This window comes from Theropithecus gelada, chromosome 8, assembly GCF_003255815.1.
Source record: "Theropithecus gelada isolate Dixy chromosome 8, Tgel_1.0, whole genome shotgun sequence".
NCBI lineage: Eukaryota > Metazoa > Chordata > Mammalia > Primates > Cercopithecidae > Theropithecus > Theropithecus gelada.
The window spans coordinates 38119070-38140825 of NC_037676.1; the positions used below are offsets into that span (position 1 = coordinate 38119070).

The 21756-nt window shown below is 37.1% G+C and overlaps 1 protein-coding gene across 2 annotated transcripts in view; it reads left to right on the top strand.

Annotated features, from left to right (window-relative positions):
- The window catches only part of ADAM32 (ADAM metallopeptidase domain 32), a 164332-nt gene that overhangs the window by 102227 nt on the left and 40349 nt on the right, over positions 1–21756 (top strand). For both annotated transcript variants that reach the window (XM_025393909.1, XM_025393910.1), the window contains 4 exons: positions 1948–2040; positions 3372–3570; positions 12391–12499; positions 14160–14343. In XM_025393909.1, the coding sequence (XP_025249694.1) occupies positions 1948–2040; positions 3372–3570; positions 12391–12499; positions 14160–14343 (585 nt within the window). The remainder of the gene's footprint in view (positions 1–1947; positions 2041–3371; positions 3571–12390; positions 12500–14159; positions 14344–21756) is intronic.

The window sequence follows — 21756 nt, forward strand, 5'->3', positions numbered from 1 at the left end:
TTGCTGTTGGCAATTCAAGACTTTCTTTCCCATCCTCTTTGGTGCCTCTTTCAGCAACATGAAGTCATTCAAGAGCAAGCTGTTTAATTTCCATGGTTTTTGAGATATCTTCTTGGTATTGATTTCTATTTTTGTTTCACTGTGGCTTGAGTGTATGGTTGGTATACTTTCAATTTTAAAAAAATTTATTTAGACTTGGTTTATGGTTGAGCATCTGGTTGATCTTAGAGTATGTTCCGCGCATGGATAAGAAAAATGTATATTCTGTTGTTGACATATGGGGTACTCTGTAAATGTGTATTAGGTCCAATTGGTTAAGTGTTGAATTACATTCAGAATTTCCTTTTTAGTTTTTTGTCTTGGTGGTCTGTCTAGCACTGTCAGTGGGGTATTAAAGTTCTCCACTATTATTGTGTGATTAAGTGTTTTTGTAGGTTGAGAAATAGCTAGAATCTAGGTTCTACAGTGTTCAGTGCATATATATTTGGTACCATTAATTCTTCTTGTTGAACTCTTTTTCATTATGTGATGTCATTATTTATCTTTTATTACTGTTTTTGGTCCAAAGTTTGTGTTATCTGATATAAAAATAGTGACTTCTGCTCTTTTTTGTTTTCCATTTGCATGATCTTTCTCCAACCCTTTACTATGAGCCTACTGGTTTTGTTACATATAATATAAGATGGATCTCTTGAAGACGGCAGATGGATGGGTTTTGTTTTTTTATTCAATTTGCGCTTATAGTCTCTTTTACTTATTTCTACTTGGATCTGTATTATTTCTTTCATTCCACTAATTTTAAGTTTGATTTCTTCTTGCCTTTCTAGTTTCTTGAGGTGCATCATTAGGTTGCTGATTTGAGAATTTTCTCCTTTTTTGATGTAGGTATTTATTCTTATAAACTACCATCTTAGTATTGCTTTTGCTGTATCTCGTAGGTTTTGTCATGCTGTGTTTCTATTTCATTTGTTTCAAGCAATTTTTTTTATTCTTTATTTCTTCATTGACTGTTGATCATTCAGGAGCATGTTGTTTAATTTCTGTGTTTGTGTAGTTTTTTAAGTTCTTGAAATGATTTCTATTTTATTCCATTGTGGTCAGAAAAGATACTTCATATGATTTTAATTGTTTTTTGAATTTGTTGAGATGTGTTTTTTAGCTTAGCATATGGTCTGTTCTGAAGAATGTTTCACTTGCTAATGAAAAGAATATGCATTTTATAGCTGTTTGATAAAATGTTGTGTTAGGTCCATTTGGTCTAGAGTGTGGTTTAACTCTGATGTCTCTATTGATTTTTTTTGTTTGTTTGTTTGGGTGATCTTTCCATTACTGAGTGAGGTGTTGAATTATCCAAGTATTATTGTAATGTATTCTTTCTTTCTCTTTATGTCGATTAATGTTTGCTTTATATATTTGGATTCACCAGTGTTGGGTGCACTATATTTAGAATTATTATATTCTCTTGCTAAATGGACTACTTTAGTATTATATGGGGACCACCTTTGTTTCTTTTTACAGTCTTTGACTTGAAGTCTATTTTATCTAATACAAATATAGCTATTCCTGCTCTTTTGTGTTTCCATGTGCATGTAATACATTTTTCCATGCCTTTATTTTCAGTCTATGTGTGTCTTCATACATGATGTATTTTTAAAGGCAGCATATAGTGAGGTCTTGCTTTTTATCCATTTTGACATTCTCCATGTCTTTTAAGTAGAGAATATAGTCCAGAGGAAGGTAAGTAGGTTACTAGTTACTCTCTTATGACTGGTAGTATAAGTCCTACATTAGTGTTTTAAATGTTTAGAGATGTTAAAACCTATAACTATCAGCAGCATTCATATCCCTTTCCAAATTCAAACAGTAAGACCATCAAAATATAACTCCTTGTAAAGATTTTACTATTGTCATGATGTATTTTTACTTGTACCTTTCACTAATTCATAGCAATGTGGACCTGCAAGCTGCTGTGACTTTCGAACTTGTGTGCTGAAAGACGGAGCACAATGTTATAGAGGATCATGCTGCAGAGACTGTCAAGTAAGATTTAAGTTTATGAACATTTTTCAGATATGTAATAAATCATGTGCAGGGTACTTTACAACACTTAGACCTACAGCTGTAAATCAGTTAAGTTACTTTTCAGATAAAGAGAAAGATAATAAACTCAGAATCGGATTTCTGATTTTTGTTAACTTTTCTTAGGTGTTCTACATGCTAATATTTTCAGTAAGTTGATGCTGTTGTTTTTTACACCTTGATTTAGAGATATTATAGGATTCTTCAATAGAGAAGACCTCCACTGAATGGAACAATTATTTATTTGCTCGATACAATATTTATATTATTGTAAAGAAAAACGTTTTTATGGGTTGTGAATAAGTATCTATATGTAATTGAAAGATACAGCAGATTTCCTTGAATGTATAAGGAATGAAGCTCACTAGAAGTAACATTTTTCACATGGTGCATGTAGCATAACATTTAAACTTTGAACTTATTATTCAAAGATCATTTGACTTAAAGATTATGTTTTAGTTTCTATGGTGAAGACATTGACTCCTGTTTTCTGTTTTTCTTTTCAGCTCTTCTAAAATATTAACAGGTTTCTCATAGGAGAATACCTCTGTTGAAGTATCAGTAATGCATTCTGTCTTCATGACTGTCCTGCACTGATGCAGTTTTATGTATTCTTTTCTTAGGATGTTATTATCTGATTGCATTCTTACTTCTATAATCTTTTTAGTGTCAGCTGGAAGTCATCAATTAAGAATTATGAGATAGATGTTTTATTTAAGATTCTTTTTGTAAATTTCCACAATTCTGTGTGTGAAAGAGTCTACATACTTCCATGATGTGAGAGAAAGGTTATAGTTGGGTTCCTTCCTCTCCGAAGACTCTCACAGTTGAACTGCGTTTTTAATCACGCTTGTGTTTCCCTCTGCAGTTATTCATGTTTCACAGTTGTCATAGAATTTTAAAGTATTCCATACTTACACACTATGGCTTGAAAAAGTATATTTCATTTAGAAATGGACTAAATTACAGTATTTTCACCCAAAAGAAATAAATTTCCTAAGCTTAAAGCAAACATTCTTCTCTTACATTGAGAATACAAATAAAACTTTGACTTTCATCACATCAGATTTGTGTTTTACGTTTTCTTGTACATATATCTTATCTCCTATTTTAGTCAAAAACATTCTATTTATATTTTTATATTATTAGCATAGTAATTTTTATAAAAAAGTATTAATATACATAATTGATAGACTAAAGTGAAAATGATTAACACAATTTTGAAGTAAATATTAATAAACACAGTAATCCTATTTGTAATGCTTTATTTTTTATATTCTAATTTCTCTTAGATTTTACAATCAGGTGTTGAATGTAGGCCGAAAGCACATCCTGAATGTGACATTGCTGAAAATTGTAATGGAAGCTCACCAGAGTGTGGTCCTGACATAACTTTATTCAATGGACTTCCATGCAAAAATAGCAAGTTTATTTGTTATGATGGAGACTGCCATGATCTTGATGCACGTTGTGAGAGTGTATTTGGAAAAGGTAATATCTTTTTGTTACATCTAAATAGCCCTTAACATTGTTATTAACATTACCAGGATAATGGGGAATATTTTTAATATATATAAAATGTGAAATTTTTATATGGTATAAAATGTGGAATATATTATATGTATATATTTTATTATATGTATAAGCAAACATATACACACTAATTCTTCTTTTTAATGTTTATATTTTTTCCATCTTTGCTGACATAGAACTGACAAAAATTGTATGTATGTTTTTAGGTGTTTGATTTTGTTTTGATATATGTATACATTGTGAAATATTTGCCAGTTAAGCTGATTAACATGTCCATCATCTCATATAGTTACCATTTTCTTTTTTATCCTTTAAAAGAATTTTTGTATCTATCCTTTGTGCAGATTTTGAGTATATAATACAATATCATTTACTAAAGTCACATTGTTGTACATTACATCTCTTGAACTTATTTATTTTGCATAACTGAAACTTTGTACCCCTTAACTAGCATTTCCCCATTTCCCCCCTTACCTCAGCTTCTTGCAACCATCATTCCACTCTCTGTGTTTTTGAGTTTGACAATTTTAGATTGCATATATAAGTGAGATCATGCATTATCTATCTCTCTGTATCTGGCTTATTTCACTTAGCATAATGGCCTCCAGGTTCACCTGTGTTATTGCAAATGGCAGGATTTTCCTCCTTACTCTGACTGAGTAATACTGCATTTTGTATGTTTGTGTATATGTATATATATCTATATAAACACAGACATATATATATATCACATGTTTAATACATTTATCTGTTTACCTAAGCTAAAAGTGAACTTTCTTCTCTTATACTCGGAACACAAGTAAATCTGACTTTCATTACATCAGATTGTATTACACTTTTTCAATCAAACAGACACCATTTGTGTCCAAATCTTGGTTATTGTGAATAATGTAGCAATAAACACGGGGGTACAGATATCTCTTTTGCAATATTGATTCATTTCCTTTGAATCTGTACTCAGTTGGAATTGGTGAATCATAAGGTAGTTCTACTTTTGATTTCTAAGGACGTTCTATATTGTTTTCCATAGAGGCTGTACCAATTTATATTCCCACCAACAGTGTATGGGGGTTTCTTTTCTCCACATCTTCACCAACATTTATTATCTTTTATCTTTTTGACAATAGTCATTCTAACAGATGTGAAGTGGTATCTCATTGTGGTTCTGTGATTAGTGATGAGCATCTTTTCATATATGTCTTGATGAATTGTGTGTATTCTTTGGAGAAATGTTTATTCAATCTTTTCTCCATTTTTGATCAGGTTATTTTCTTTTGGTACTGAGTTTTATGAGTCTCATATATTTTGGAAATGAATTCCTTGCTATACACATGATCTGCAAATGCTTTATCTTATTTTATAGAAGTTGGCTTTTCACTATGTTGATTTCTTCCTTTGTTGTGCAAAAGATTTTTAGGATACCGGTCTTCATCCCCTCACAAAAAACAAAAAAATAGGCAACTATTTATGAAGTATAATAGTCTTGCAAAGGCTCTAAGGTCCATCTGAGAACCCTCTAGCAGTACAGCGGAGAAAAAAATGGGAAAAACTGTAAAGAAGGATTGCTGATTACAGCAGCACATCTGAGATATATGGAAACGGTTATGAACAAAGAAGGGAGGAGGCCATCAGTATTAGCCACTCAGCATGTGCCATTGTCATCTCCAATAGCCTGCTCTGCAGAGGACAGTGGTGTCTTTTATTACTGAGGTAACCAACAGTCATCCCAGCCTCTGGCTCCATGGAAAATGAGATCCAAATGTGCCTTTCCTCCAAGAATCAGCTACTGTTTTATAGCTGTGGGACTTGAACAACTACCCCTCCCAAACCTGTGCGCACCCCTGACCCTGGAGCTGTGGTTCGGGTCTGCAGTGTGTGCACTCATGCCTCAGGCTCAGAGATAGTGCAGCTATGTGTGAGTCTTCACACTGAACCTAGGAACTTTTGTTCCTGTACACCCACGTGTGCTTAAGACCCTGACTCTCCTTCTGCTCCACAAACACCCACTGTACTTCGTACATCATTACTTATGTGGAAGCAGGGCTGTCTTCACCTTAGGCACCAGTGTCACTGCTGCCCCGTACCCTTTGGTCTCTTCATGTGTGCTTGTGATTCAGACCCTGGCTCTGTGGCTACTGCATGGGCACCGTGCATCAGACACCAGTGAGGGAATGCCCTCAAACCAGACCTTGTGCCAAATGAAATTGCCCAAGGCCATGACCTCCCTGGTGGGAGAAAAAGAGATTGAGGACCCCAGGATCCTTCACCATTGGAAACACAGCAGTCTCATTGTCCCTGCAGATACCACAACTTTAGCTGCTCAGGACCCCCCTGCAATCTTTGTTAATGTTGACCTCAGCTGACAGAAATGAATGGAGGGTTCACTGCTGTGTCTTCATCAAAGCCAGAACCATCCAACTCTACCTTTCTAATGGCCTTTTTCCCACCTATAGAGTAAGATTTTTTTTTTTAATCAATGAAAGCATTCTGTAAAGTTTCAAAATGGTGACTCTGCATCAAATTTGAAGGTGTCAATGCAATACAATAAGAAACATGAAAAACTGAGGAAACTTATCACCATCAAATGACACAATAATTTTCTAATAACTGATCCCAAAGAAATAAAGATCTTCAAATTGCCTGAATGAGATTCAAAATAATTGTTCTAAGGATACTCCACAAACTTCAAAATATCACAGAGAAATAACATATATTTTTTATAAAAAATAATCAAATTATTGGGCTGAAGAACACAATGAATAACATTAAAATGCAATAGATAACATCAACAACAGAATTCACAAAGGAAAAGAAAGATCTGTGAACTTGCAAATAGATTACTTGTATATATACAACTAGAGGAGAAATAAGAAAAAAGAATGGAAAGAAACAAAGAAACAAACACTATGGGATTTTGAAACAGCATCAAGAAAGCTAACATTCTCATTATAAGAGGTAAGAAAGGAGAAGAGAGACAAGGACAGAAAGCTTATTTAAAATAATAATAACTGAAAACTTCCAAATTCTTAGGAAAGATATAAATGCACAGGTACAGGAAGCTCAAAATCCTTCAGTCCCGTTTAATCCAAAGAAGATTACACCAAGCTCAAAATTCTTCAGTCGGGTTTAATCCAAACAAGACTACACCAAGACATATTGTAATAAAACCGTCAATGAAGACAATGAAATTTTGAAAGAAGCAAGAGAAAAAAAAAGATTAAGTAACATAATCCAACATATAAGTTGGATTTTCTCAGCAAATACTTTGCCAGTGAGGAGAGTGGAACGATATAGTGCTGAAAGAAAAAAAAAATGTCGACCAAGAATACTTTATCTGGCAAAGCTGTTCTTCAGGAATAAAGGAAAGATAAAACTTTCCGAGACAAACAAAAGCTCAAGGAGTTCATTGCCACTAGATCTATCTTACAACAAATGTCAATGGGAGTTCTCCCATCTAAAACAAAAAGACTAATATGTAGTATGGAAATATATAGAAATATAACATTCACTGGTAAAAATAAGTATATAGTCAAATTCAGAATACCAAATACCAAAATGCCAATATGTCTCTAGTATAAAGGTTAATAGACAAAACTACTGAAATAATTATTACTATAATAATTTGTTAAGGAATATGCAACATAAAAATTTATAAATTGAGATGGATCATCATAGCAGATGGGAGGCAGGACTAGATTACAGCTCCAGATGGGACAGTGTGTGGTGGCTCACATTGTGAATTTTAGCTCCAGATCAACTGCAAGAACAAACCAGCAATCCTGAGAGGACCCACAGACCCTCTGAAGGAAGTGGACTGCTCCTGCAGGACCCAGGAGATACCCGAAATACTGTGAGTGCCCCAACTGTGGAAGTGGGAAAGGGGGACCCTCCCTTCCTCCTCTCCTGAACACACACCCCCATTGGAGAAACTGAAGGCCTGTCTGAGGGAGAAGTTTCCGAACTTACCTGGAGCTGCGTCAATTTAGAGAGCTGAGCAAAATACAGGGGTAGAAGAAGCAGGAGAAAGACCCTGGGAGCTCGCTGGGTCCCCAAGCTGACCATTCCTGCCTGGCACCACAGGGATCTATCTGGAGGATGGCCGGAGGAGCAGTGGGTAAAACTTCACAGGGAGAAGGAAACAAGACTTGGGGCTGTTGAAGTGGGGCATGGTGGGAGTGAGACAGGCCCTTCAGTTTTCATGGAAGCTGGTTGAGGCCTGTGACTGCCAGCTTTCCCCCACTTCCCTGACAACCTGCATGACTCAGCAGAGGCAGCCATAATCCTCCTAGGTGCACAACTCCAGTGACCTGGAATCTCACCCCCACCCCACACAGCAGCCGCAGCAGGACCTGACTAAGGAGAGTCTGCGCTCAGACATGCCTAACCCTGCCCCCACCTGATGGTCTTCCTTACCCATTCTGGTCACTGAAGACAAAGGGCATATACTCTTGGGAGTTCTAGGGACCCACCCACCACTGGTCCCTCTCCATGCTACCACAGCTGATGCTCTCGGGAAAGGACCACCTCCTGGCAGGAGGCCAACTGGCACAAAAACAGGGCATTAAGCCACCAAAGCTAAGAACCCTCATGTAGTCCATTACACCCTCTGCTACCTCCACCAGAACAGTTGCTGGTATCCACGGCTGAGAGACTCATAGACAGTTCATATCACAGGACTCTGTGCAGACAATTACCAGTACCAGCCTGGAGCTGGGTAGACTCGCTGGATGGTTAGACCCAGAAGACAGACAACAATCACAGCAGTTTGGCTCATAGGAAGCCACATCCATAGAAAAAGGGGGTGAGTACTACATCAAGGGAACACCCCATGGGACAAAAGAATCTGAACAACAGCCTTCAGCCCTACACCTTCCCTCTGACAGAGACAACCCAAATGAGAAGGAACCAGAAAACTATTCCTGGTAATATGACAGAACAAGGCTCTTTAACATCCCCCCCAAATCACACTAGTTCACAAGCAATGGATTAAAACCAAGAAGAAATCCTTGATTTACCTGAAGAAGAAATCAGGAGATTAGTTATTAAGCTAATCAGGGAGGCAATAGAGAAAGGAGAAGCCTAATGCAATGAAATCCAAAAAATGACACAAGAAGTGAAGGGAGAATTATTCAAGGAAATGACAGTTTAAAGAAAAAAACAATAAAAAATTCTGGGAATTTTGGACACACTGTCAGAAATGCAAAATGCTCTGGAAAGTCTTAGCAATAGAACTGAACAAGTAGAAGAAAGAAATTCAGAGTTCTAAGATATGGTCTTTGAAATAATCAAATCCAACAAAGACAAGGGAAAAAGAATAAGAAAATATGAACAGAGCGTCCAATAAGTCTGGGATTATGTTAAACGACCAAGCCTAAGAATAATTGGTGCTCCTGAGTAAGAAGAGGATTCTAAAAGTTTGGAAAACATATTTGGGGGAATAATTGAGAAAAACTTCCCTGGCCTTGTGAAAGACCTAGACATCCAAATACAAGAAGCACAAGGAGCACCTGGGAAATTCATTGCAAAAAGATCATTGCCTAGGCACATTGTCATCAGGTTTTCCGAAGTTAAGATGAGGGAAAGAATCTTAAGAGCTGTGAGACAGAAGCACCAGGTAACCTATAAAGGAAGACCTATCAGATTATCAGCAGATTTCTCAACAGAAACCCTACAAGCTAGAAGAGATTGGGGCCCTATCTTCAGCCTCCTCAAACAAAACAATTATCAGCCAAGAATTTTGTATCCAGTGAAACTAAGCATCATTTATGAAGGAAAGATACAGTCTTTTTCAGACACACAAATGCTGAGAGAATTTGCCGTTACCAAGCCACCACTAGAAGAACTGCTAAAAGGAGCTCTAAATCTTGAAACAGATCCTGTAAACACATCAAAACAAAACCTCTTTCAAGAATAAATCACACAGGACCTATAAAACAAAAATACAAGTTAAAAAGCCAAAACAAAAAACCCAAAGTACAGAGGCAACAAAGAGCATGATGAATACAATGGTACTTCACATTTCAATACTAACATTGAATGTAAATGGGCTAAATGCTCCACTTAAAAGATACAGAACCCCAGAATGTATAAAACCTCATCAATAAACTATTTGCTGGCTTTAGGAGACTCCCCTACCACATAAGGAGTCACATATACTTAAAGTAAAGCGGTGGAAAAAGGCATTTCATGCAAATGGACACCAAAAGCAAGCAGGGGTAGCTATTCTTACATCAGACAAAACAAACTTTAAAGCAATAGCAGTTAAAAGAGGCAAAGAGGGACATTATATAATGGTAAAAAGACTTGTCCAACAGGAAAATATCACAATCCTAAACATATATGCAACTATCACTGGAGCTGCCAAATTTATAAAACAATTACTAATAGATCTGAGAAATGACAACAACATAATAATAGTGGGGGACTTCAGTACTCCACTCACAGCACTAGACAGTTATCGAGACAGAAAGTCAACAAAGAAACAATGAATTTAAACTATACCTTGGAAAAATGGACTTAACAGATATATACAGAACATTTCATCCAACAGCTGCAGAATATACATTCTATTCAACAATGCATGGAACATACTCCAAGATAGACCCAATGATAAGCCATAAAATGAGTCTCAATAAATTTAAGAAAACTGAAATTATGTCAAGCACTCTATCAGACCACATTTATCTCAGACACTCACATTTATTGCCCTGGTGCCATCCATGCACAACTATCTATGAAAGTGCATCCACTATTTTAATGCACATCAAAGCATTTGATAATAGATTACTGCACATCAAAGCATTCGATAATGTGGTACTGGGGATCTAATTACACCATTTGGACCGTGGAAGAGCAAATTCTATTGCTTACTAAACTTAGTCAATATACTCTATTATAGGGAATATTTAACATACGACTTCACATTTGCAAAGTGCTGCCCTTTTTATTAGTATTTTCATTTCACTTTTGAAAACCAAGACAAGTCTGAGAGAAAGTGATGATTTAATACTAATGGGAGAGAGTGTTTAAGGGAGAAATTAATGATAGGGGTTATTGGTAACTTTAGATGCCATATGTAGACTAATAAAATTGAGTTGGTTGAAGACTATACTTTCAGCAGAATTCATCTGACTGCTTTATGACCAAACATATTCTTTACATTATCTTTCTAAACTGAACTGAATTTTCAAATTTCTTTCTCCAGACAATCTCTCAGTGTTTAACATGCCCTGCATTGGCATTCCTAACCTGGTATCTCACATTCACTATTGAACTGGTTAAACATTGTGAATACTCTGAACTAGTATTGCCTATCCTCATGGAATCTATATAATCTCCCGTAATGGACCAATATCAAAAATGGTGGAAAGAGATAAGATGAGGGGAAAACAAAACCCCAAAAAAGGACAGCAGAAAGAAAAAAATGTGTATCATAGAAGGTACAGGTAAACAGGAGAAACTTTCTTGATCTTGAAAGAGAATGGAGAGGGATTAGATGGGAATTAATAGTGACTAAATAGCTATAATATTAAATCTCATAACAATTCATTGACATATATTATTATCTACTTTTGTCAATAAAGCAGTTAGATTTAGAGAGGTTCATTAAATCTCATAACAATTCATTGACATATATTATTATCTACTTTTGTCAATAAAGCAGTTAGATTTAGAGAGGTTCATTTTGGAGAAGGTAACTGTGCTAGGTAGAATCCTAAAGTGACTCCTAGAATTTTTCTGGTGTAGACACTACTTGGATAATTCCCTCCCTTTGAGTTGGGGTAGAACCAGTAAATATATGATTGAATATCAATCCTGTGATTAGCTTATATACTAAAGGTCAAGGAATTTTGAAGATGTAGTTAAGGCCTACTATCAGTCAGTTTTGAGTTAATCAAAAGGTAGGTCGCTCTGAGTGCGCCTGAACTAATCATGTGAGCCCTTAAAAGACAGGAAATGTCAGAAAGATTCTCCTGTGGGTTTGGAGGAAGAAAGCTGCTGTGTTCCGAGAGTGCCATGTGACTAGGACCTGTGAGGAAGTTCTAAGAGCAAAGAGCAATCCCTAGCAGACAGCTAGCAAACTTGCAACTGCAAAAAACTGAACTACTAACAACCAGTGACCTTTGAAGGGGATATAAACCTGCAGATGACACTGCAGCCCCAGCCAGTATTTTGATCTCAGCATAGTATGCAGAGAAAACCCATATGACTTGCTGAACTAATCTAGTGAGTCCATGACAATAAATGGGTGTTGTTTTAAGCTGCCAAATATTTTCTAACTTTTTACAGAGAAATAAAAAATCCAATATAATGAAGGAAAAAATAGATAAATACATAGGTTGCTAATTTTGGTCCCTTCAATTTAGACTACCTGAAGATACAATGAAGTTTCTTCTCATTGAAGAAATTTTATTGATTTTGTTATAGACCTGGTTTTTTATGAGTTCACACTCAGAATCTAGAAGAATGGTATAGTTTTCTTGGTTTATCTCTCTATTGCTTTCTTTCACAGAGCCCTCTTCTAGTTGACACTTCTATAACATCTCCCCTCCACCTATATTATCTTTTGTGATGGAAATGGATGGAAATGAAGCAAAAGGAGCAATAACAGTGGGCATTGCCTTTCACTTTACTTTTCACTCTTTCCTTACAACCTCACTAGGAAAAATGTTTCAATTAGATATTAATAGAGAGATAAAGGGAACACTATATGAAGAAATGGAGGAAGATGAAAAACCAATAAACATTTTAATCCAAATGTATTTCTAACTTTAACAGGTTCAAGAAATGCTCCATTTGCCTGCTATGAAGAAATACAATCTCAAGCAGACAGATTTGGGAACTGTGGCAGGGATAGAAATAACAAATATGTGTTCTGTGGATGGAGGTATGCTCTACAAATATAAATGATACTTTTCTTATGTTCTATTAGATTTTTAAAAACATTGCCCCCTTCTCTTTAGTTTATGTCATTCATTCCAGTGGTTTAAAGTATTACATGTGCATGGGAGTGAATCTCATGTCCAAATCTCCAGCCCTGACACCTCTCTTGTGCTGCAGGCTAAAATTTCATCTTATTTTTAAACATTTATACGTGAATGCCCATTATGTTTCTAAATCCAATCCAAAGTTGAAATTCATAATAGCCACTGTACCTTTCCTGCTTATTTTTCCTTTCCATCCACTTGGTTACTTGCCTATGAGGAAGACTGCTCAGTGTCTATAAAATGCAGTTCAATTCCTCCTGAATCTGAAGAGCTAGGTTTTTGATATTTTGATCATGAGTTTAGTTTTACAAAACATCTCTTAGGAACCTACTATACACCACACACTGGGCTAAATCCTAGTTAGCAAATCATACTCATACACTCATGGAATTTGTAGACTCATAAATATACCATGAAGTTTTATGCTTCCTTGACTTGCTTATGCTGTTACTTTTGTTTAGAAATACTTCACTGTTTCTGTTGAAAGCTTACTAATTTGTGAGTTTTAACTCAGATGGTGTCTCCTCTATGAAGTTTTCCTTAACTGTGAGGTTAGGATGTGTCCTCTAATCTCACAGTTACAGAAAACTTCATAGAACTTTTAAGAGAATCTTAAACCTCTGTAATGATTTATTTCACTTATAACATTTTAATGGAATTTGAATCATATTAGTATCTAAGCCATAGAAGAATATTAGACTGTAAAGTCCTTGAGTGTAGGGGTTACAGCTTTTTCATCTTTCTTTCCTTCTATAGGGTGATATAAAATGCTGTAGTGAATTGATTATTTGACAGTAAATATATAATCGGCCCAGTAAATAACAGATCACTAGTACTGTTACCAGAAAGGGGTCTAAATACGGATCCCAGGAGAGGGTTCTTGGATCTTGTGGAAGAGAGAATTTGGGGCAAATCCATACAGTAAAGTGAAAGCAAATTTATTAAGAAAGTAAAGGTATAAAAGAATGACTACTCAACAGGCAAAGCAGCAGCATGGACTGAGGGTTCCTCTCCTTTGTAGACCATATCGGATGACTTCCTGATGTTGCTGTGGCATTTGTAAATTGTCATGGTGCTGGTGGGAGTATCTTTTAGCATGCGAATGCATTATAATTGGAGTATAATGAGCAATGAGGATGACCAGAAGTCACTTTTGTTGCCATCTTGGTTTTGGTAAAATTTGGCTGGCTTCTTTATCTCATGCTGTTTTATCAGCTTATGACCTGTATCTTATGCCGACTTCCTGTCTCATCTTGTGACTAAGAATGCCGTAACCTCCTGGGAATGCAGCCCAGTACATCTTAGCTTTATTTTACCTAGCCTCTATTCAAGATAGAGTCATTCTTGTTCAAATGCCTCTGACAGTACCTTTGAAAATTAAGCTAGGATCAATGGATTTATACTTTTTTACTTTAAATGTTACCATGAAAACATTACGTTTTCTGTAGGTACGTTGCCGTAAGTGGAAAACCATTCTTTTTTCATCACAGAAAGCAAATCCAAAGCATTCCTAACAAATTCCTAATGTATAATAAGCATATGTATTTTTTATGTTTTCAGGAATCTTATATGTGGAAGATTAGTTTGTACCTACCCTACTCGAAAGCCTTTCCATCAAGAAAATGGTGATGTGATTTATGCTTTTGTACGAGATTCTGTGTGCGTAACTGTAGACTACAAATTGCCTCGAACAGTTCCAGATCCACTGACTGTCAAAAATGGCTCTCAGTGTGATGTTGGGAGGGTAAATAATTTAAAATCTATTTTAAAAATATAGTTTTATTCATTGTTTTCCTCTTTTTATTTAAGTATCAAATTTTAATTTATTTCTAGTATTAGGTAATCTTAAATGTTTGGAAGCAAAATGAATAATCTTAAATTAGTCTCCAAATAGTAAGAGGGAAATGGGAAGGTCCCACTGCCCCCCCCACCCCGCCCCCGCCAAACCCCTGTTAGAATTTCAGTGTTCTGAGCAAGGAAACTCCAAAAATTTGGAGCTTTCCTTGGGAGAGAGTCTTGGGAATATATTATAGTTAAGAACCTCATAGCATGGGACCTTGCTTTTCTTCTGGGAGAAGAAAGAAGAAATCTCACTGTCACTGCCAGCTTTCCCCCACTTCCCTGGTGACCTGTATGATGCAGCAGAGGCAGCCATGATCCCCCTTGGATGGTAACTCCATTGGCCTGAGAACCACCTCCCCCAATCTAACACAACGGCCATAACAAGCCCTACTCTAGGAGAGTTTGAGCTCGGACATGCCCAACCCTGCCCTCACCTGATGGTCTTTCTCTACCTGCCCTGGTAGCCGAAGACAAAAATGACAGTAACTCATGGGAGCTCTATGGCCCTGGTCATCACCTGAAAAACTTGAATACTTACCTGGGTGGACCTTAGGGCAAGCTTGTATCCCCCCTATACTACTACAGCTGATGCTCTCTTGAAATTGCTATCCGTTGGCTGGAGGCCAGTCAACTCAAGCCATTACAGCAATTCATAACAGAACAACCCTGCTCCAAGGAAGGAAAAAACAACAGCTAATTCCACTGCCTGGAACGTTCTGGCTAACCAGTGGTCCCGAGTCTGTCCACATAAAAACTTCATTGCTAGCATAACCAGCCTTGGAGAAAACCAATTGCACTAAACAAGACTATAACCAAGGACTCTCACAGAATCCACTTCACTCCCCTGCTACTTCCACCAGAGCAGGTGCTAGTATCAATGGCTGAGAGACCTAAAGATGGACCACATCACAGGATTCTTTGCAAACATTCCCAAGTACCAACCCAAAGTCCACTACCTCCACTGGGTGGCTAGACCCAGAAGAGCAGTAACAATCACTGCAGTCTGGCTCTCAGAAGGCCCCATCCCTAAGGGAAGGGGTAGAGCACAACATCAAGGGATTACCCTGTGGACAATAGTCTGAACAGCAGTCCTTGATTCCCAAATCTTTCCTCTAACATAATCTACCCAAAAGAGAAGGAACCAGAAAAATGATTCTGGTAATATGACAAAAACATGGTTCTATAACACTCTTAAAAGATCACACTAGCTTACCAGCAATGGATCCAAACCAAGGAGAAATTTCTGAACTGCCAGAAAAGGAATTCAGAAATTTGATTATTAAGCTACTCAAGGAGGCACCAGAGAAAGGTGAAAAACTACCTAAAGAAATTTTTTAAAGTACAGAATATGGACAAAAAATCTCCAGAGAAATATATATCATTAATAAAAAAATCACAACTTCTGGAAATAAAAGACACACTTAGAGAAATGCAAAATACACTGGAAAGTTTCAACAATAGAATTGAACAAGTAGAAGAATTTAAGAGCTTTAAGTCAAGGCTTTGGAATGAACCCAATCTGACACAGACAAAAACAAAAAAGAATAAAAAAGTGAACAAAGCCTCCAAGAAGTTTGGGATTATATTAAATAACCAAACATAAGAAAAATTTGTATTCCTGAGGAAGAAAAGAAATCCAAAAGTTTGGAAAACTTATTTGAGGGAATAATCAAGGAGAACTCCCATGACCTTGCTAGAGATCTAGACTTCCAAATACAAGAAGTTCAAAGAACACCTGGAAAACTTATCACAAGAAGAGCATCATCTAGGCACATGGTCATCAGGTTATCTAAAGTGAAGATGAAGGAAAGAATCTTAAGAGCTGTGAGAAAAAAGCACCAGGTAACGTATAAAGGAAAACCTATCAGATTAACAGCAGATTTCTCAGCAGAAACTCTACAAGCTAGAAGGGATCGGGATCCTGTCTTTAGTCTCTTTAAACAAAACAATTATCAGCCAAGAATTTTGTGTCCAGTGAAACTAAGCTTCATAAATGAGGGAAAGATAAAGTCTTTTTCAGACTAACAAAAGCTGAGAAAATTTGTGACTACCAAACTAGCACTACAAAAACTGCTAAAAGGAGTTCTAAGTCTTGAAACAAAACCTTGAAATACACCAAAATAGAACCTCCTTAAAGCATAAATTTCATAGGATCTCTAACTCAATAACACAATGAAAAAACAATCAAGATATTCAGGCAAAAACCAGCATGATAAATAGAATAGTACCTCAAATCTCAATATTAACATTGAAAATAAATGGCCTAAATTCTTCACTTAAAAGATTCAGAATGGCAGAATGGATAATAATTCACCAAACAAGTAGCTGCTGTCTTTAAGAGACTCACCTAACACATAAGGATTCATAGAAACTTAAGGTAAAGGGGTGGAAAAAGATATTCCATGCAAATGGACATGTAAAGTGAGCAGGAACAGCTATTCTTATATCAGACAAAACAGATTTTAAAGCAAAAACTCTTTTAAAAATGACAAAGAGGGGGCATTATATAATGATAAAGAGGCTAGTCCAACAGGAAAAAAAATCACAATTCTAAATACATATGCATCTAACACTAGAGCTGCCAAAGTTATAAAACAATTCTTGATAGACCTAAGAAATGAGATAGATGGCAACATAATAATAGAGTGGGGGATTTCAATACTTCATGACAGCATTGGACAGGTCATCAAGACAGAAAGTCAACAAAGAAACATGGTACTTAAACTATATCCTAGAACAAGTAGACTTAACAGATATTTATAGAACATTGTACCCCAAAATGCAGAATATATATCTCTATTCATCAACACATGGAACATATTCCAAGATTGACCATATGATGGACCACAAAATAAGCCTCAATGAACTTAAGAAAACTGAAATCATATCAAGTACTCTCTCAGGCCACAGTGGAATAAAATTGGAAATAACTCCAAAAGAAACCCTCAAAACCATCCAAATACATGGAAATGAAGTAGTCTGCTCCTGAATGATCTTTTGGTCAACAGTGAAATCAGTGGAAACTAAAAACTTCTTTGAACTGAATGATTATAGTGACACAACCCATCCAATCCTCTGGGATACAGCAAAAGCAGTGCTAAAAGGAAAATGTATAACGTTAAATGCCTACATCAAAAAGTCTGAAAGGGCACAAATAGACAATCTAAGGTCATTGTATTAGTCTGCTTTCATGTTGCTCATAAAGACATACCTGAAACTGGGCAATTTACAAAAGAAAGAGGTTTAATGAACTTAAAACTCCACGTGGCTGGGGAGGCCTCACAGTCATGGCAGAAGGTGAAAGGCTTGTCTCACATGGAGGCAGACAGGAGAAGAGTGCTTGTGTGGGGAAACTCCCCTTTGTAAAACTATCAAACCTTGAGAGACTTATTCACTGTCATGAGAATAGCACAGGAGAGATCTGCCCTCATGATTCAATTACCTCCCAACACATGAGAATTCAAGATGAGATTTGGGTGGGGACACAACCTAATCATATAATTCAACCCAAATCTCATGTTCTCACATTTTAAAACCATCCATGCCTTCCTAACAGTCCCCCAAAGTCTTAACTCATTTCAACATTAACTCAAAAGGCTATAATCCAAAGTGTTATCCAAGACAAGGCAAGTCCCTTCCACCTGTGAGCCTATAAAATCAGAAGCAAGTTAGTTACTTCCTAGATACAACAGGGGTATAGGTATTGGATAAATACAGCCTTTCCAAGTGGGAGAAATTGGCCAAAACAAAGGGGTTACAGGTCCCATGCAAGTCCAAAATCCAGCGGGGCAGTGAAATCTTAAAGCTCCAAAATGATCTCGTTTGACTGCATGTCTCACATGCAGGTCATGCTGATGCAAGAAGTAGGTTCCCACAGCCTTGAGCAGCTCTGCCTCTGTGGCTTTGCAGGGTATAGCCTCCTGGCTGCTTTCACAGGCTGGCACTGAATGTCTGCAGCTTTTCCAGGCAAACAGTGCAAGCTGTAGGTGGATCTACCATTCCGGGGTCTGGAGGATGGTGGCCTTCTTCTCACAACTACACTAGGCAGTGCTCCAGTGGGACTCTGTGTCAGGGCTCCAACCTCACATTTCCCTTCTGCACTGCTCTGGCAGAGGTTCTCCATGAGGGCCCCGTTCCTGCAGCAAACTTCTGCCTGGACACTCATACATCCTCTGAAATCTAGGCAGAGGTTCCCAAATCTTGATTCTTGGCTTCTGTGCATCCACAGCCTCAACACCACATGGAAGCTGCCAAGGCTTGGGCTTCCACCCTCTGAAGCCACAGCCTGAGCTGTACCTTGATCCTTTCAGTCACCGCTTGAGTGGCTGGATGCAGGGCACCAAGTCCCTAGACTGCACACAGCAGAGGGACCCTGGGCCTGGCCCACAAAGTCACCTTTCCCTCCTAAACCTCCAGACCTGTGATGGGAGAGGCTGCCACCAAGGCCTCTGACATGCCCTGGAGACAATTTTCCCATTGTCTCGGTGATTAACATTTGGGTCCCCATTACTCATGTAAGTTTCTGTAGCTGGCTTGAATTTCTCTTCAGAAAACGGGATTTTCTTTTCTATTGTGTTATCAGGCTGCAAATTTTCCAAACTTTTGTGATCTGTTTCATTTTTAAAACTGAATGCCTTTAATAGCACCCAAGTCACCTCTTGAATGCTTTGCTACTTAGAAATTTCTTCCACCAGATACTCTAAATCATCTCTCTCAAGTTCAAAGTTCCACAGATCTGTAGGGCAGGGGCAGAAGGCTGCCAGTCTCTGCTAAAACACAATTAAGAGCCACATTTGCTCCAGTTCCCAACAAGTTCCTGATCTCCATCTGAGGCCACCTCAGCCTGGATTGTATTGTTCATATCATTATCAGCATTTTGGTCCAAACCATCTGACAAGTCTCTAGGATGTTCCAAACTTTCCCACGTGTTCCTGTTTTCTTCTGAGCCCTCCAAAGTGTTTCAACCTCTGCCTGTTACCCAGTTGCAGAGTCACTTTCACGTCTTTGGGTTTCTTTTCAGCAGTACCCCACTCTACTGGTACCAATTTACTGTATTAGTTTTTTTCATGCTGCTGACAAAGACATACCTGAGACTGGGCAATTTACAAAAGGAAGAAGTTTAATGGACTTAGAGTTCCACATGGCTGGGAAAGCCTCACAATCATGGTGGAATGTGAAAGGTACATATTGGCAGACAACAGAAGAGAGCTTATGCAGTGAATCTCCCTTTTATAAAACCATCAGATCTCATGAGATTTATTCCCTTTCACAGGAACAGCACAGGAAAAACCTGCCTCTGTGATTCAATTACCTCCCACTCGTTCCCTCTCACAATATATGGGAATTCAGAATGAAATTTGGCTGGGAACATGGCCAAACCATAACAGTCATACCTTGAGGAACTAGAGAAACAGGAACAAACCAAACCCAAGTCCAGCAGAAGAAAATAAGTAGCAAAGATCAGAGCAGAAGTAAATAAAATGGAAACAATCAAAGGAAAAATAGATGAAACAAAAGCTGGTTCTTTGAAAAGATAAGCAAAACGGATGGACCATTAGTGAGATTAACCAAGAAAAGAAGAGAAAGGTCTAAATAAGTTCAATTAGAAATGAAATGGGAGATATTACAACCTATACCATAGAAACACAAAAGATCATTGAAGGCTACTGTGAACACCTTTATGCACACAAAATAGATAACCTAGGGGAGATAGATAAATTTCTGGAAATATATAACCCTCATAAATTAAATCGGGAAGAAATAGAAACTCTGAACAGACTAATAACAAGCAGTGAGATTGAAATGGTAATAAAAACCATTACCAATGAAAAAAAAGTCCAGAATTGGATGGATTCATAGCTGAATTCTGTCAGAGATTAAAAAAAGAACTGGTACCAATCCTACTGAAAATATTTCAAAAGATAGAGAAAGAGGGAATTTTTCCTAAATTGTTCTGTGAAACCAATATCACCCTAATATAAAAACCAGGAAAGGAAAGAACAAAAAAGGAAAACTACAGAACAATATCTCTGGTAAACAAAATGCAAGTTTTCTCAACTAAATACTAGCCAACTGAATACAACAGCATATCAAAAAGATATTCCACCACGATCAAGTTGGTATCATACCAGAGATGCAAGTTTAACATATACAAGTAAATAAATGTAATACAACACATAAGCAGAATTTAAAACAAAAATCATATGATCATTTTAATAGACAAAGTAAAATCATTTGACAAAATCCAACATCCCTTTATGATTAAAACCCTCAGAAAAATTGGCATAGAAGGGACATACCTTAAGGTAATGAAGGCTGTATACAACAAAACCACAGGCAACATTGTACTGAATAGGGAAAAGTTGAAAGCATTTTCCCTGAGAACAGGAACAAGATAAGGATGCCCATTTTCATCACTTCTATTCAACATAGTACTGGAGGTCCTAGCCCGAGCAATCAAACAAGAGAAAGAAAGAGTATTCAAATTGATGATGAGGAAGTCAAACTGTCACTGCTTGCCAATGATATGATCATATACCTTGAAAACCCTAAAGACTCATCTAAAAAGCTTCTAGATTTGATAATGAATCAGTAAAGTTGCAGGATACAAAAGTAATGTACACAAATCAGTAGCACTGCTATACACCAACAGTGACCAAGCTGAGAATCAAATCAAGAATTCAACCGCTTTTACAGTAGATGCAACAAACCCCCCTCCCCCAAAATACTTAGGAATATACCTAACAAAGGAAAACTATGAAACACTGCTGAAAGAAATTATAGATGACCCAAACAAATGAAAACACATACCATGCTCATGGATGGGTAGAATAAATATTGTGAAAATGACAATACTGTCAAAGGAATATATAAATTCAATATAATTCCCATCAAAATACCATCATCATTCTTCACAGAACTGGAAAAACAATCCTCAAATTCATATGGAACCAAAAAAGAGCTGCATGGGCAAAGCAAGACTAAGCAAAACAAAAACCAAAAAACAAAACAAAACAAAACAAGAAAACCCCAAAACCAAATCTGGAAGCATCACATTACCCGACTTCAAACTCTGCTACAAGGCTATAATCACCAGAACAGCATGGTACCACTATAAAAACAGACACATAGACGAATGGAACAGAATAGAGCTCCCAGAAATAAAGCCAAGTACTTACAGTCAACTGATCTTTGACAAAGCAAACAAAAACATAAAGTGGGGAAAGGACATCCTATTCAACAAATGGTAGTGGGATAACTGGCAAGCCACGTGTAGAAAAATGAAACTGGATCCTCATTCTCACCTTATACAAAC